Source organism: Drosophila nasuta, chromosome 3 (genome assembly GCF_023558535.2).
Source record: "Drosophila nasuta strain 15112-1781.00 chromosome 3, ASM2355853v1, whole genome shotgun sequence".
In the NCBI taxonomy this organism is placed as follows: domain Eukaryota; kingdom Metazoa; phylum Arthropoda; class Insecta; order Diptera; family Drosophilidae; genus Drosophila; species Drosophila nasuta.
In genome coordinates, this window is record NC_083457.1 from 34,514,349 (window position 1) to 34,527,406 (window position 13,058).

A 13,058-nucleotide genomic window follows, 5' to 3' on the forward strand; every position below is an offset into this window, starting at 1 on the left:
AGACTTTTGTAAAGATTATTTAGAGTTCAGGCTTCGTAGTCAACCATTTTCATGGCTATTAAATAATTTGCAATATTAATTGCACACACAACTTGCAATTTTAGAACATTTAAAAAGCTAATTTTGACATAAAAACTTGCCAATAACTGACATTTAATGATTTCTTAATGCTTAAACAAAATAGAATAGAATAGAATAGATTAACAAACAACTTTTCATAGAAAGTTCACTACTCAATTTAATAACAAAGGCATTGAATTGCATTAAAGTTGTTCAACCCTTTCGGTTAAAGTTCTATATCAATGCAGTCATCACTTTCATATAACTCGACTATGGCTTAAAACCCCTTCTCTCAGACTTCAACACCTTCAGCAGCTGCTGCTCAGCCCCATTAACCACATTTGGAATTCAATATTTGAAAGCCACTCCATTCCCCCACCTGAGTCGGCTATTGTCAATGCCTTTTGCTGATAGTAAAAGACTGGAGGCAACTGCTACGCCCACTTGGACACGCCCCTGACTTCGACACCGCACTGCACTGCACCGCATCGCGTACAACTTCACTTGTCAATTCTCAATTTCAAACTGCAAACGAAGCGTAACCAAAGTTTTGCATCAACTTCAGCTACAACTGCAACAACACCAACAGCAACAAATGCAACTCAAGACTTGCCACCTTGCCAGGTGAGTTAATATTTCTAATTGAAAAAGGCAATTTGTATGCGGCGAACCAATCGGGAACCAACACCAGGGAAGGGAATGAAGCAAAGACCCAAAGCGAGACAGACAAAAGCACTCAATATAATTAAATTGTAGTCGGGCACAGAGAGCCATCACCATCACCATCACCATCATCATCGTCCGCCTTCTTCTCAACTGTGGAGTCTGATTTCAGTTTCGATTTTAGCATGCGACGGTTCTTCAACACGCGACGCTTCATTCTAAGCGGCAAGAATAAAATTAGCATTTTGAATCCATGCAGCAGCTGCTCCCCTCGCATCTGCTCCACGCTTTACAAGCTGCTCTTTCTGGGCATGCTCTGCATGTTGGTCATGCTGCTCTCGGAACGCGATGCAAGTATCAACAATGTTGCAACTCCCCCGGCATCCTCGTCACCGCGCATCTTTTGCATCATCTCCACGTATGGCTATCGACAATCCACCACCGCCATTCACATCAAACGCACCTGGGCCAACCACTGTGATCGATTCCTCTTTGTCAGCGACGATTCCCACGAGGAGATCGAACCAGCCGTATTTCTCAAAGTGCCGGACAAGTGGCATCAATACCGTGCCCACTTGGAGTATGTCCACAGATATCATTTCGATGAAGCCGATTGGTTTCTCTACGCCAATGACGATAAGTTAGTTTAACAAATGCTCTAACATTATTACTTTTATTATAACATATATTGAATACTTTCTCCAGCTTTGTGGTTGTGGAGAATCTTCGGCATATGCTGCAGTCCAAGAACCCAGATGAGCTTATCTACTTTGGCTGTAAGCTGAAATCTCACTCGAATCAGGTGAGCACTGAACACAGAAGAAGAACTCCATTATACATATTGTATTGTAAGAATTTCATCTGTATCCAACTTACCCATTTAGTACCCATTTCATCCAAAACGCGTTTTTAAAAGGTGCAGCCTACAATTAAGTTTAAAATAGTTGATTTTATAAGGAATTTGTTTCCAATAATTGAATCATTCAACATTGATGTTCTAGTTTCCCATATTTCTCTTCTTCTACTTCTATTATTTTTAACTTATTTGCGATTCTTTTATCTAGAAAGTCTTACTTCCGATGTCATTATCAATCTTATTAGCTTGAACATTTTTTCGGTGTCTCTTTCACTATCTATTTCCTACACTCACAATACTTATTTAGTTACATTTATATGTATGTGTATATTATTTCATGTTATAACTTTTTCTACATTCAATTTTTTCAAGGTCTATATGTACGATCGCGCTGCCATTATCTTTAGTAGCGCCACTCTTCAACGGTTTGTCCTTCAAGCACTGCCCGATGAGTCGATTTGCGGATCAGGGGAAATGGGAGGCGCTGCAACTGAAGAATTGAGTCGTTGCTTGAGCAATATTAAAGTTCAGGCTGGCGATAGTCGAGATCACTTGGGCCATCATCGAATACTTCCATTACAGCTCAAGGAACATCTAAATATACCACTAAATGCTTCGCTGGAGCTGCACAAAAACTTTCTAGATCGCTCTTACTATCAAGTTGAGAATGTAAGTTTATAAATAACATTAAAATCAGTTTATTAACCAATTATGTTAAATTTCAGAACCAGATACCAGTTTCAGTGCGGTTTATCAGCTCACATATCGAATATATGCCAGATGCATATAATCTCTATTATATGATCTACCAAGTGAAACAGTTTGGATTGCCCCCTGCAAACAATTGGCAGGAAGCAGACGAAGAACAGTTCAATTTAGATGGAAATGTGTACGATTAAAAAATAAATTCCATAAATGTAAATAAGTAAATAAAAAACTTTCCTTTAGATCTGTATTCAACTTTTAATCAATATTACATTTCTATGCTTCCGGCACATTGTTCCAGAAGTCTTCCAGTCGCGTCTCATCCACATACCCAAAGTTCCATTGTTGTCGCTGGTTTGTTGAATTACAAATATTGACTACAATTTTACGCTCTGCTACTGCTGCCTCCATGCAACGCTGATCGGCTTTACTCTGTCCATTGATCAGCTGCTTGGAGTTGGAGTCGTAGAACCAGAACTGATTACCAGCCTGATGATGGCACTGCCAGAGCCAAACCTCAGCCTGAGGCTCTCGCTCCTGCAACTCAAGGCAATGGAAACTAGAGTGTAAATCACGAAAGTAGCTCAGACTCCACTTCTGCTGTTCCTTGGGATACATGAGGTCCCTATCGCAGGGCAACAGTTGAGGATGTGTAGCTGATTCAGCTCTCTCCAGGCACAGTTTGGGAGCAGCCACGCTCTGCACTGTACCAAAGGCATAGTCCACAGGTTCCTCCAAAGGATAAAGGGCTAGAAAGTCGCTGGCCAGGTGATCGAGAAACCACTTGAAAGGCTTGCACTGTAGGCGCTTGCGAAGTGCTTTTTGTTTGCTCAACGAACCCACCTTGATGTGGGTCAAATGAGGCATATTCACATACAACTTGTCTTTGTACTCATCCAGCCAGACTTCAGCAACACGTCTGTAATTCTGTAAGCGAGAAATATTGCTAATCCAATCTAGATAAATTCACTCTCAACACTTACTCTGCCCACCGCTTTGATGGCGCTCTCCGACTTGGTGTACTGCACATGGAAGTTGCCACTTCTGTACAAATGACCCACTCGGGAACAAGGCACCTCGAGCAATCGGCCACCGCAGAGCCATATCTTGAGACTCAGCTCGAACTGCTCCGCGCCCCAAATACGAAGGCCTTCATCGTAGCCACCTAGTTGAAAAAACCACTGACGATCGATGGCAAAAAGGCCGCCATTCATGATGGGATTATCGTGTGGTGCCGGCATAGCCGCCAGCTCCTTCTTCAGCAGTGGCAACTGTACATAGTTAAAGTCCCAGTCGAAGAAGCCGCGCGATGGCTTGGCACGTTTGTAGGCAAAGTTCTCGTAGTCTATGGTATCCACCACGGGTGTGGTGCAAGTTTTGTTGTTCTCCAGCAGCGGTGCAAGCAGAGGTGGCAACCAACCACGTGTCACCTCCACATGAGCATCCAGGAACACCAGCACATCCTGCTTGGCCTTGCGCGCTCCCGTTAGACGCGCCTGCATCAGGCCCACCTGCTTTGGATGCCGCAGCTGCAGCAGAAGACTTGAAAATTGCTGCTGCAAGATGTCCGTAAAGTTGTCATGATCACTGCAGTCGTCCACTAAAATGATTTCCTTCAGCAGCTTGGGCGAAGTGCGTCTTCGAAGACTGTTCAGCGTACGCAGCAATACGCTCAGCTGTTCGTTATACTGAACAATAACAACACTGATCGTGGGCAGCTTTTCCATTGGGTACTTGAGCTTTTTGCAGCTTTCATGTCAGAGAGAGATTGCTTTTGTCAGTCTCCCTCTCTCTTATACGCTCTCTTCGACTCACCTGTGATGCCGCATGTCGTGCAGCGTTCGCTCTGGCGATATGTGCTCTGAGAGCCAAGCATTGTAGCCCGTCTCCCGCTCGCTGCGCTCCATTGCCAACAGCTGAGCTTTGGTCCAGTTGCCGCTCGCCGCCCTCCCCATGGCGCCCAGTCCAGCGATCACTTCGTTGTCTGCCAGCTGACTGAGCTCAGTCTCTGTCTCTCTTACGATTGTTGTTTTTGTTTTAAATGTCGTTGAAGTTTGTGTTGCTTGTGTATTTCTTTCCATAATGTACAGATAGACAATAATATTGCAAATCGCTGCAAACAGCAGCAGCAACAGAATCGATTTTCGATGTTTTATTAACATGTCATGGCCCAACATATTTTATCAACAATTCTTAATTATTAACAATGACTTCATTTATTTATATTTATACTTTTTAGAAAGAGAAACACACTGCAGCTTACGTTGCGCACATTTCGGCCAAGACTGAAGGCTTAAAAAGTCAAAGAGCGAGGTATAAGACGTATAAGATGAACTTATACGTCGTGAAAGTTTTCAAGCCAAGATTTAGTCAAGCTGAAGATGAAAGCTCGAATCCATACTAAAAGAATCAACTTGTTTTAATCAGTTAACATTTACGAAGAAATGTTATAAAAATGTTTAGTAAATTGGCTAACGGAACTATCAGAGCTTAAATGGTAAGAGCTAAGAAGCTTAAATATTTAACTTTAGGTAACTTAAATTACAGATTAAAATTAGTATGAAAGACATTTGAATTTAAAATAAAGAAAAATCATAATTTGTATTATTCCAACAATTAATTATTATCTGTACCTTAGCATACATTTTTATAGAGTATAAACATTTAAGCTTACATATTAACTACAACAATTATCTGTATGATCAAGTTTGAGCAAAAATAACAAAACAAATGGCAAAAATTTAACTTCAGGTTTTATTTGAACGCATCTCATATTTTACCAAAAATGTCTGACTCACAGATTCCATATTGGCTTAAATAGGTATGACTCCAAAGATCGATTTTCGCAATTTGATCAGCCGTGAGATCTTCCTTGTATGACCCAACAATTCCACGGCGCATAAAACTATTAAAAAATAAACGTTTTTATAACAACAATATAAGATCTAGTTGGCATATTGACAGACAGAGGGAAGCCAGCAGATAAGCATTACTGTGCTATATATAGTATGTATATAGTATCGGTTGTTTACGTTGATTAAATTATATAGTGATAAAATTATATACATACGTCTATTGCCTGTTACACGGTCATCTATGCCAATAAGATACAAACACTTATTTTCTATGCCAATAAGATATAAAAACTTACTCAAAATCTTCTCGAATATTGTCTACTCTTTGTTTAATCAAGCTTGTAGGATTGAGAAACTCTTGTTCTGCAATATGAAGAGTTTTAGACTTTTCTTTAATATTAATTATCAAAACTCACTTTTCATATTATCAAATGATAAATATTCCAAAAGTTGGTTCATTTCACATTCTTTCAATTCATTTATACCCAGAAACTTGCACAATCTTTGAATGACATCTTTCAGATCTCGCTTCATTTCCTCGTAGGTTACAAAAAATATGTTTGGATTATTCCGCATCCTCCAAAAGTCAATCACATGAGACCAGTAGGAACAGTAGAGCACTTTATCATTCAAAAACTCATCAATAAATGTATCTAGATCACCTTGCCACATTTTCATAGCAGTTGTAAAGGGAAAAGCCGATACGATAACATCTTTAGGATTGCGGGCAACGTAAATGACTTTGCAATTCCTCTGAAAAATCTGACGTGGTAAAAGTTGAGCTGGTAGATGTGACTTTATCACACGTGGACTAATTAGATCGTCTGCTGCTTTTAATGTATTAGCTGAATCGTTATGCGCTGAGTATCTAAATTATTCAAAAGTACTAAAATAATAAAGAAATTGTACTTATTTTCATTATCACTTACTCTAGAAATGGACATCGTCTTGAACTGGGTTTGATAGCGGCACTCACAAAATCCAGATTGTGGCGTAGTATCCAAGCCAGCTCCTGCATCTAAGTTGTGCCTGCTTTCATAAATGTTACTACAAATACATCACTTTCTCGGGTGTTAAAAATGGAAATTAGATCAGCCCAGCCATCCATATAGCGTTCAGGTAATGTACACCAACGAGTGCTCCAATCCTGCTTCAAAGGCAGCCAATCGCCAGCAGATTCCCCCGATTCAGGATCATCAATGCAGCGCAACTGCATCATGGGTTTAAGACACAAAGACTTCAGTGGTTTGCTTTCGTACATGGTGATGGTCACGGTAGATCTGAAGGTTCAATGGGGTTTTCTAACTGAACTACAATTTTAAATGTTTAATGTTTTAAGATAAGCCGCTTTAATATCATTTCAATAGTTTTTGTTAGATTAGATATGATATCTTTATAGCACATTTTGGCAAATTCGTGAGGGGATTATTCAGGTAATCAATTTATGAACAAAAGATAGTATAAATTTGGCCTCAAATTTTGCTCCCCAATAGGTAAATTTGAGTTCCTCAAATTAAGCAATAAAAATGTATCAAAAATTTTATTTCACATTTATAAAATACTCGGCACATAATAACAGAACTTTAAAGAAGTAGCATGTTTGTTAATCTTTGATTATGAGTCCACCAATTCCACATGGTTAATAAAACAAACATTGGGCAACGTTCCTGAAGGATTACAGTAAGTTTTTACATTTCATTTTAGTAACTATTCTTAAATTTTCTATATTGCACCAAAAATGTCTGCCTCACGTATTCCATATGGTTTTAAATGTGTATTACTCCAATGATCGATTTTCACCCTTTGATTAGTGTTAAGTTCTTCCTTGTATGAACCAACAACTCCGCGACGCATAAATCTATGTTGTAACATAAACATATATTTTAGTGAGAAAAATATAAATACAATTTTAAAATATCAGTAAAAACTTACTGAAATCCTTCAGGAACGTTGCTTAATGTTTGCTTTATTAACCATGTGGGATTGATGGACTCTTTATCTGAAATATGAATGTTTTTAATTAAAACACTTTCTAAAATATTATTGTTGTTTTCGTTTTCTAACTCACTCTTCATGTTATCAAATGATAAATATTCCAAAAGTAGATTCATTTCACATTCATTCAATTCATTTATACCCAGAAACTTGCACAATCTCTCGATGACATCTTTCAGATCCCGCCTCATTTCTTCGTAAGTTATAAAAAATATATTTCGATTATTTCGCATCCTCCAGAAGTCAATCACATGAGACCAGTAGGAACAGTAGTGCACTTTATCATTCAAAAACTCATCAATAAATGTATCTAGATCACCTTGCCACATTTTATAGCAGTTGTAAAGGGATAAGCTGATACAATAAGATCTTTGGGATTACGTGCAACGTAGATAATTTTACGATTCTTCTCAAAAATTTGGCGTGGTAAAAGTTGAGCTGGTAGATGTGACTTTATCACACGTGGACTTTTTAAATCATTTGCCAAATTTACTGTATTAGGAATTTTGGAAGAATCATTCGTCGCTGAGTATCTAAAATATTGTTATATATAGCAAAAATTTCGAAACTCAACCAATTTTTATTGTCTTACTCAAGATATGGACATCGTCTTGTACTAGGCTTGCTTGCAGCACTGGTAAAGTCAAGTTTATGGAGCAGCATCCAAGCCAGCTCCTGCATCCAAGTTGTGCCTGCTTTCATGTATGTTACTACAAATACATCATTTTCACGGGTATCGAAGTTAGTAATTAGATCAGCCCAGCCATCCATATAGCGTTCAGGCAATGTACACCAACGAGTGCTCCAATCCTGCTTCAAAGGCAGCCAATCGCCAGCAGATTCCCCCGATTCAGGATCATCAATGCAGCGCAACTGCATCATGGGTTTAAGACACAAAGACTTCAGTGGTTTGCTTTCGTACATGGTGATGGTCTCGGTAGATCTGAAGGTTCAATGGGGTTTTCTAACTGAACTACAATTTTAAGTGTTGAATGTTTTAAGATAAGCCGTTTTAATATCATTGCAATAGTTTTTGCAAGATTAGATATAATATCTTTATATGTTTGTGTGGTGTGTTTACATTCTTTCGCAGTGTCATGTGGGGTCTATTCTACAAAAGTTTTATAAGCACATGATTAAAATTGCGAGAACTTAATGGTTTAATTAATATAATAAATCTTGAGAGATGAGAATTTATAATGTCAAAGTCTAAAGTCGAGATTCATTATAAATCAACAGCTAATGTTTTATTATAAAATCTCATATTAGATTCTGTCTAACTGACACATCACATTGAATAATAACAATTTATTAAAATTGGGTTTAACATTTATAAAATACTATTTACATAGTATTAAAGAATTTACAGTTTTGTCACCATTTGATGCTATCATATTTTAGGAATTAATATTTGAGACACGCTATGAAAACGATTGATTAATGCGGATGATGTGATAACTACATAAGATAAAGAAACGCATTGTGTATAATATTTAAATTAAATGGATTTGTAGATCCGAAAATGCTGTGATGTTATGTGATTTTAAAATGCCTTCACTTGCCCATATTCGTTTACAAACAGTTGCAATAGAATTTACATTTTGTAGATTCATTTAAAAGGTGGCTTACTACCCTTGGGTCAGGAGCTGATTCAAGACTCATTAATTTACGTAAAATCCACTTAACTTTTTGTCAAGTCCCGCAATAAATTCCACAACTTTGCGCCTCATCAAACGAAATGAATGTTAAAATCCAACACGAGTCAAAGTCAGACAATAGAATAGATAGAAATCTACATGAAGTATACGAGATGCTTGATTCGAGATGGCGACTTCACGGCGCCAGCAGCAATTTTGGAACATGTGGTGTTATGATGAGGCCGGAGACCTATCAACCCACCAACCACCCAGCCACCCACCACCGGGTACGCAGTGCAACCACCCCAAAATTCAACCTGAACAAAGGGTAGCTGAAGCTGCAGCAGCGAAGCAATTTTATCAGGCAAATTCCCTTAAAGCTAGACCTGGAAATTACGTGCCGGCAGAGACAGCCTCATGCCAATGCATGGGGCATCATTTCAGGCAATTGTCAAACAAAACGAAGGGTGGCAGCCGGATAAATTAGATTTTTACTTGCGCGCAATTGCATAAAGCCCAATAATCCTCAGAGGACCCAAGAGCGGGCGCTCGTCGCCGTAAATATTCATTGCGAAAGGGGGGGCGTTTGAGCTTTAAGTTCTATCACTCAACTGCCGCTCGATTCTCCCTTCCTATTTTTTTTTCAAGGTCTATGCCAAATTTTGGGGCGGCAGCAATTACATTTTGCCACCCAACCAATGTCCTTGGCCCGTTACGTGGGCGAACTGTGTTTGCGACCTCCCCAAATCGCCCCCTTAGCTTTGAGCATTGCGCATTGAGCATTGGGTATTACACTCCAAGGGTGTCGAACTATAAATTATACCTTTTGTTGCAGTTTTCTTTCTGAATTAATGGGGGGAAAAGCAGCCCCTGCTAGTCAGCAAAAAAAGATCTGTCATGTCTTTAATAAATGTTTGAATGTTTCGTTGCGAGATTAAGTGGATTTTCTTTTATAGCATGAGTAATGATCGATGCATAATGTCAGGTGTTAAGGGTGTAACTACATATATTACTTATATAGTATATTCCTAGTTAGCATCACGAAGTTTCCTGCTTCAACAAAGAATCCTCCATTCATCGCTTTGATTGGCATGGCAGCAAACTGGTGCTTGTGTTGCCTATAAATTTCAACTATCTGTCTCGGGTTTTCATAAACAACAAAACCTCGATTGCTTTTCAAAACTGCACTATGAATGCCATAAAACATTAGGAGCAGAACGGGATGTTCGGGGGGGGAGAACATCAAAGCACCATCAGTTGCTCATTCTATGTCCACTCTGAGCGGACAACTCAAAGCGCCCACAATAAATTTCACTTATCAAAGTTTTCGCTGTCGCAGACCAAAAATCGGACATGCAAAAAGTCTAGGAAAATAGTGCAGAAGGTGGGTGGGGAGGAGACGGGAGGGGATGTACTCGAAGGAACGAGAAACTTTATGGCAGAGATACTCGAAGCAGGGAAAAGCAAACGAAGGCAAAATTAAATGTCTTTTGTCAACAGCGGTTCCACTAAAGATGCTGATAGCCACAGAAAAAAAGAATTAACTATGCGAGATTATGTCATAATAGACCAATAGATACCCAATTCTGAAAAGTAGTGGAAAAGTCATTTTGTAAAGAAATGTACAAAACTTAACATGAAAAATACGAAAATTTCATATCTAAATGAAAATTAATAACAAAACTTTTTTAATTTTTTTTTTTTTATTACTATTGAGTTACTCTGTCTGCTCTAAAATAGCATTTCTATTGAACTATTAATCCATACATAATGATATCTTGCTTTAAGAATTAGTTTGAAGGTGAAAGATCGCAAACTTATTTGTAATCATCGTCCGTAATCTTTAATCCAGTCTATAAAGGTTTTTTTTCTCTCTGTCTCTCAGTAGTTGAAAAGGATTTATTTATGCAAAATATATTAAATTAAGATTTTAAATAACGTGTTATAAATTTCTCTCAGCTAACTGATTAACAAAATTATTAAAAATATTCTTGCAGACCACTAACAGAAGAGTATTCTCCTGAGATCCTTTTAGGCAATACAATTCATATTCATTCTTACAGGGTATGCAAAAACAGCAGACCATCATCCGAGAGTCCAGTACTGTGAACAATGACGCACTTTTTCAACTAGAACTTTGTCCACTTTGATATGCATTAAACAGGAATTGTCCGGCAGGCGAAGCAACTAGACTGACGAACTGCAAACTAAAGAACGCCGCAACTGACGAATTGCCGAACCGACGAGCCAAGGAATTGGGGTAGACGGGTGAAAGGGACTCCAATGGAGCGCAGAGCAATCTCAAACTGTGCAAACTGGCATCATAATGGGCCACTTATCATGGCAATCACTCAGGAGCAGTAGCGACTGCAGGCTGCAGGACGACAACCCTGTTCGCTCGGAACTGAGAACTCAGCCCTCTTTGGATGCTTCTTTGCTTTGCTTTACTTCTTTTCGATACTCAATCGTCGTTGCCTTTTAATACTTTGCGCAAACACATTAAATGGAAATTTCGTGCAAGGCGAGACCAACAGCATGTTCCTCTCGAAGGGGGGTTTATGTTCCCATTCGCCCATCCTCCCACTTGGCTGGGAGAATGATACGCAGAGTATGCGAGGGGGAGGAGGAGATGGAACTACTGGGCATGCAAAGTGCCGGCATTTGCGGAGCGAACGCATTTTTCATGTGACATTTGCAAAAGCAAAACAAACTTTCGCTCAAGCGACTCGACAAACCCTCAAAGGACTCTGCCAGCAGGATACGACAGTCAGCGCCCGGCTCGTGGTCCTGCTGTTTGATCTCTGTTCAGAGTGCTCATTGCACATTTGCCACTGTTTTCTTTCTCTGCTTTTTGCCCACTTTTCGGGACGAAATCCCTGTGTCAATGCGAGTGTGCTCCCAAAAAAAAATTCCCAAACTGTGTGTTCTCTTCAGCTTTTTTTTCAAGTGTTTTATAAATAAAAATCCTGGCGCTTTTTGCTTGATATTCCTACACACGCAGGGTATGTGTGTAAGACAAAGTTGGAAAAAAATTGAGTGCAAGGGACTGGGCAAGAAATGTTTACTTAGAAAATTGCTCTGATTTGGTCAGTTCTTTTGGACCATTCCTCTGGATTTCAATTGAAAAAAGAAAAGCAAAGTTGAGGGTCATATCTTAAGTGGGAATTTGATATTGAATGATTGTTGAATTAGCAGATTAAACTTACGATTGGTTTGAAAAGGAGTACGTAGTAATATCTTTGTGATCAATTGAAAACTAAAGAGGATTTATTCTATAAAAAGTAAGCAAAATTTTGTAGAGAGGAATAATGTATTAAAATAAGATATTTATAAGTGGAGTAAGACAGATTTTGTAGAGAAGATATCAAACGATTAGATTATGACAAAAAAATAAAATGAAAAGATCCAAAGATATCACAAACAAAATAAGACCGCGATTTAAATGAATAGTTAATAGTTATAATCACTATAACTGGATGAAAAATAAAAAATAATGGTTTACGAAATTTTAGTGCAGATTTCTTTTAAAAATTCAGTAGAGGGGCTGTCGACTGCATCGAATTGATAGCACTTATTTATAAGTCTCAATTTGAACTAAATTTAAAGTTAATTTAAGAAGCTAATGAGTGATTGGAGCTGAGGCTGCCTGCGAAATTGAGAGAGAGATTTCACATCGTCTGCCATATCTTTGGTCTAATTAATTGTCAAACATTGCGCGCAATGTGACGTTAATAAATGTCAACTAAATGAGCTGCATGTACGCCAGCGAAGCGCAACGAACTCCCCGGAGTTGCAGCGCAGACAGAGTGCGGCAGACAGAGTGACATAGCGACAGACCGAGACACAGATGCTGAGGCAGACAGGCTACTTAGTGGCAGCAATGCCAATGCCACATGTTGCAGCATCAGCTAAGTACAACGAAAACAAATGCAAACTATTTTAAGCCAAGTCGTCACTCTATTCAGCTGGGGATGGGGAGCGGAGACGAGGAATAGTTGTTGCCACGCAGGTGTGACGATGCCGCTGCCGATGCTGCTCCTGCTGATGACGATGAGTAGCTGGCTGTTTACCAAATTAGATGCATTCGAATTGATGTACGTGCATAAATTACGCCCTACCGAGTCCCAATCTCAGCTGTCTCTGTGTGTGTCTGTGTGAATGTGTGTGTGGTGTTGCAAGTTTAAATTAAATGTTTAACATTCAATCACAGGCATCGCCTTCTGTGGCCTGTAGCTGTGTCCTGTCTCCTGTCTCGTGTCTACTCTTCTGTCTCTGTCTCTACTCTCC

The 13,058-nt window shown here is 39.0% G+C and overlaps 4 protein-coding genes across 4 annotated transcripts; 1 reads left to right on the forward strand and 3 right to left on the reverse strand.

Moving 5' to 3' along the window:
- Positions 1 to 666: 666 nt before the first annotated feature.
- On the forward strand, positions 667 to 2,478 carry LOC132788189 (glycoprotein-N-acetylgalactosamine 3-beta-galactosyltransferase 1). Its single transcript, XM_060795521.1, has 5 exons — positions 667 to 684; positions 908 to 1,363; positions 1,429 to 1,525; positions 1,952 to 2,248; positions 2,305 to 2,478. Exons 2-5 carry the CDS (start codon positions 909 to 911, stop codon positions 2,476 to 2,478), a joined length of 1,023 nt encoding a protein of 340 aa, XP_060651504.1. The 5' UTR covers positions 667 to 684; position 908.
- Positions 2,479 to 2,534: 56 nt separating this feature from the next.
- Positions 2,535 to 4,547, reverse strand: LOC132790080 (polypeptide N-acetylgalactosaminyltransferase 8). The gene is made up of 3 exons (XM_060798513.1): positions 4,100 to 4,547; positions 3,268 to 4,033; positions 2,535 to 3,211 (listed from the first exon to the last, which is right to left on the reverse strand). Exons 1-3 carry the CDS (start codon positions 4,459 to 4,461, stop codon positions 2,561 to 2,563), a joined length of 1,779 nt encoding a protein of 592 aa, XP_060654496.1. The 5' UTR covers positions 4,462 to 4,547; the 3' UTR covers positions 2,535 to 2,560.
- A 457-nt stretch (positions 4,548 to 5,004) lies between these two features.
- LOC132792773 (luciferin sulfotransferase-like) lies at positions 5,005 to 6,401 on the reverse strand. Its single transcript, XM_060802244.1, has 4 exons — positions 6,069 to 6,401; positions 5,556 to 6,007; positions 5,436 to 5,502; positions 5,005 to 5,189 (listed from the first exon to the last, which is right to left on the reverse strand). The coding sequence occupies exons 1-4, from the start codon at positions 6,155 to 6,157 to the stop codon at positions 5,054 to 5,056; spliced, it is 744 nt and encodes a 247-aa protein (XP_060658227.1). The 5' UTR covers positions 6,158 to 6,401; the 3' UTR covers positions 5,005 to 5,053.
- A 288-nt stretch (positions 6,402 to 6,689) lies between these two features.
- Positions 6,690 to 8,067, reverse strand: LOC132791655 (luciferin sulfotransferase-like). Its single transcript, XM_060800667.1, has 4 exons — positions 7,727 to 8,067; positions 7,208 to 7,667; positions 7,072 to 7,138; positions 6,690 to 6,997 (listed from the first exon to the last, which is right to left on the reverse strand). Exons 2-4 carry the CDS (start codon positions 7,461 to 7,463, stop codon positions 6,862 to 6,864), a joined length of 459 nt encoding a protein of 152 aa, XP_060656650.1. The 5' UTR covers positions 7,464 to 7,667; positions 7,727 to 8,067; the 3' UTR covers positions 6,690 to 6,861.
- Between the last annotated feature and the right edge of the window lie 4,991 nt (positions 8,068 to 13,058).

Excerpts from the sequence above, each read along its gene's own strand:
- LOC132788189 (XM_060795521.1), top strand. The coding sequence starts at position 909 with ATGCGACGGTTCTTCAACACGCGACGCTTCATTCTAAGCGGCAAGAAT. Across the intron at positions 1,526-1,951 it reads TGAAATCTCACTCGAATCAG|GTCTATATGTACGATCGCGC; the intron begins GTGAGCACTGAA and ends AATTTTTTCAAG. Across the intron at positions 2,249-2,304 it reads CTTACTATCAAGTTGAGAAT|AACCAGATACCAGTTTCAGT; the intron begins GTAAGTTTATAA and ends GTTAAATTTCAG.
- LOC132790080 (XM_060798513.1), bottom strand. The coding sequence starts at position 4,461 with ATGTTGGGCCATGACATGTTAATAAAACATCGAAAATCGATTCTGTTG. Across the intron at positions 4,034-4,099 it reads CACGACATGCGGCATCACAG|CTGCAAAAAGCTCAAGTACC; the intron begins GTGAGTCGAAGA and ends CTGACATGAAAG. Across the intron at positions 3,212-3,267 it reads CCATCAAAGCGGTGGGCAGA|AATTACAGACGTGTTGCTGA; the intron begins GTAAGTGTTGAG and ends TCTCGCTTACAG.
- LOC132792773 (XM_060802244.1), bottom strand. The coding sequence starts at position 6,157 with ATGCAGGAGCTGGCTTGGATACTACGCCACAATCTGGATTTTGTGAGT. Across the intron at positions 6,008-6,068 it reads AGACGATGTCCATTTCTAGA|ATACTCAGCGCATAACGATT; the intron begins GTAAGTGATAAT and ends TGAATAATTTAG. Across the intron at positions 5,503-5,555 it reads ATCATTTGATAATATGAAAA|AACAAGAGTTTCTCAATCCT; the intron begins GTGAGTTTTGAT and ends TTCATATTGCAG.
- LOC132791655 (XM_060800667.1), bottom strand. The coding sequence starts at position 7,463 with ATGTGGCAAGGTGATCTAGATACATTTATTGATGAGTTTTTGAATGAT. Across the intron at positions 7,139-7,207 it reads ATCATTTGATAACATGAAGA|ATAAAGAGTCCATCAATCCC; the intron begins GTGAGTTAGAAA and ends TTCATATTTCAG. Across the intron at positions 6,998-7,071 it reads AACGTTCCTGAAGGATTTCA|ATTTATGCGTCGCGGAGTTG; the intron begins GTAAGTTTTTAC and ends GTTACAACATAG.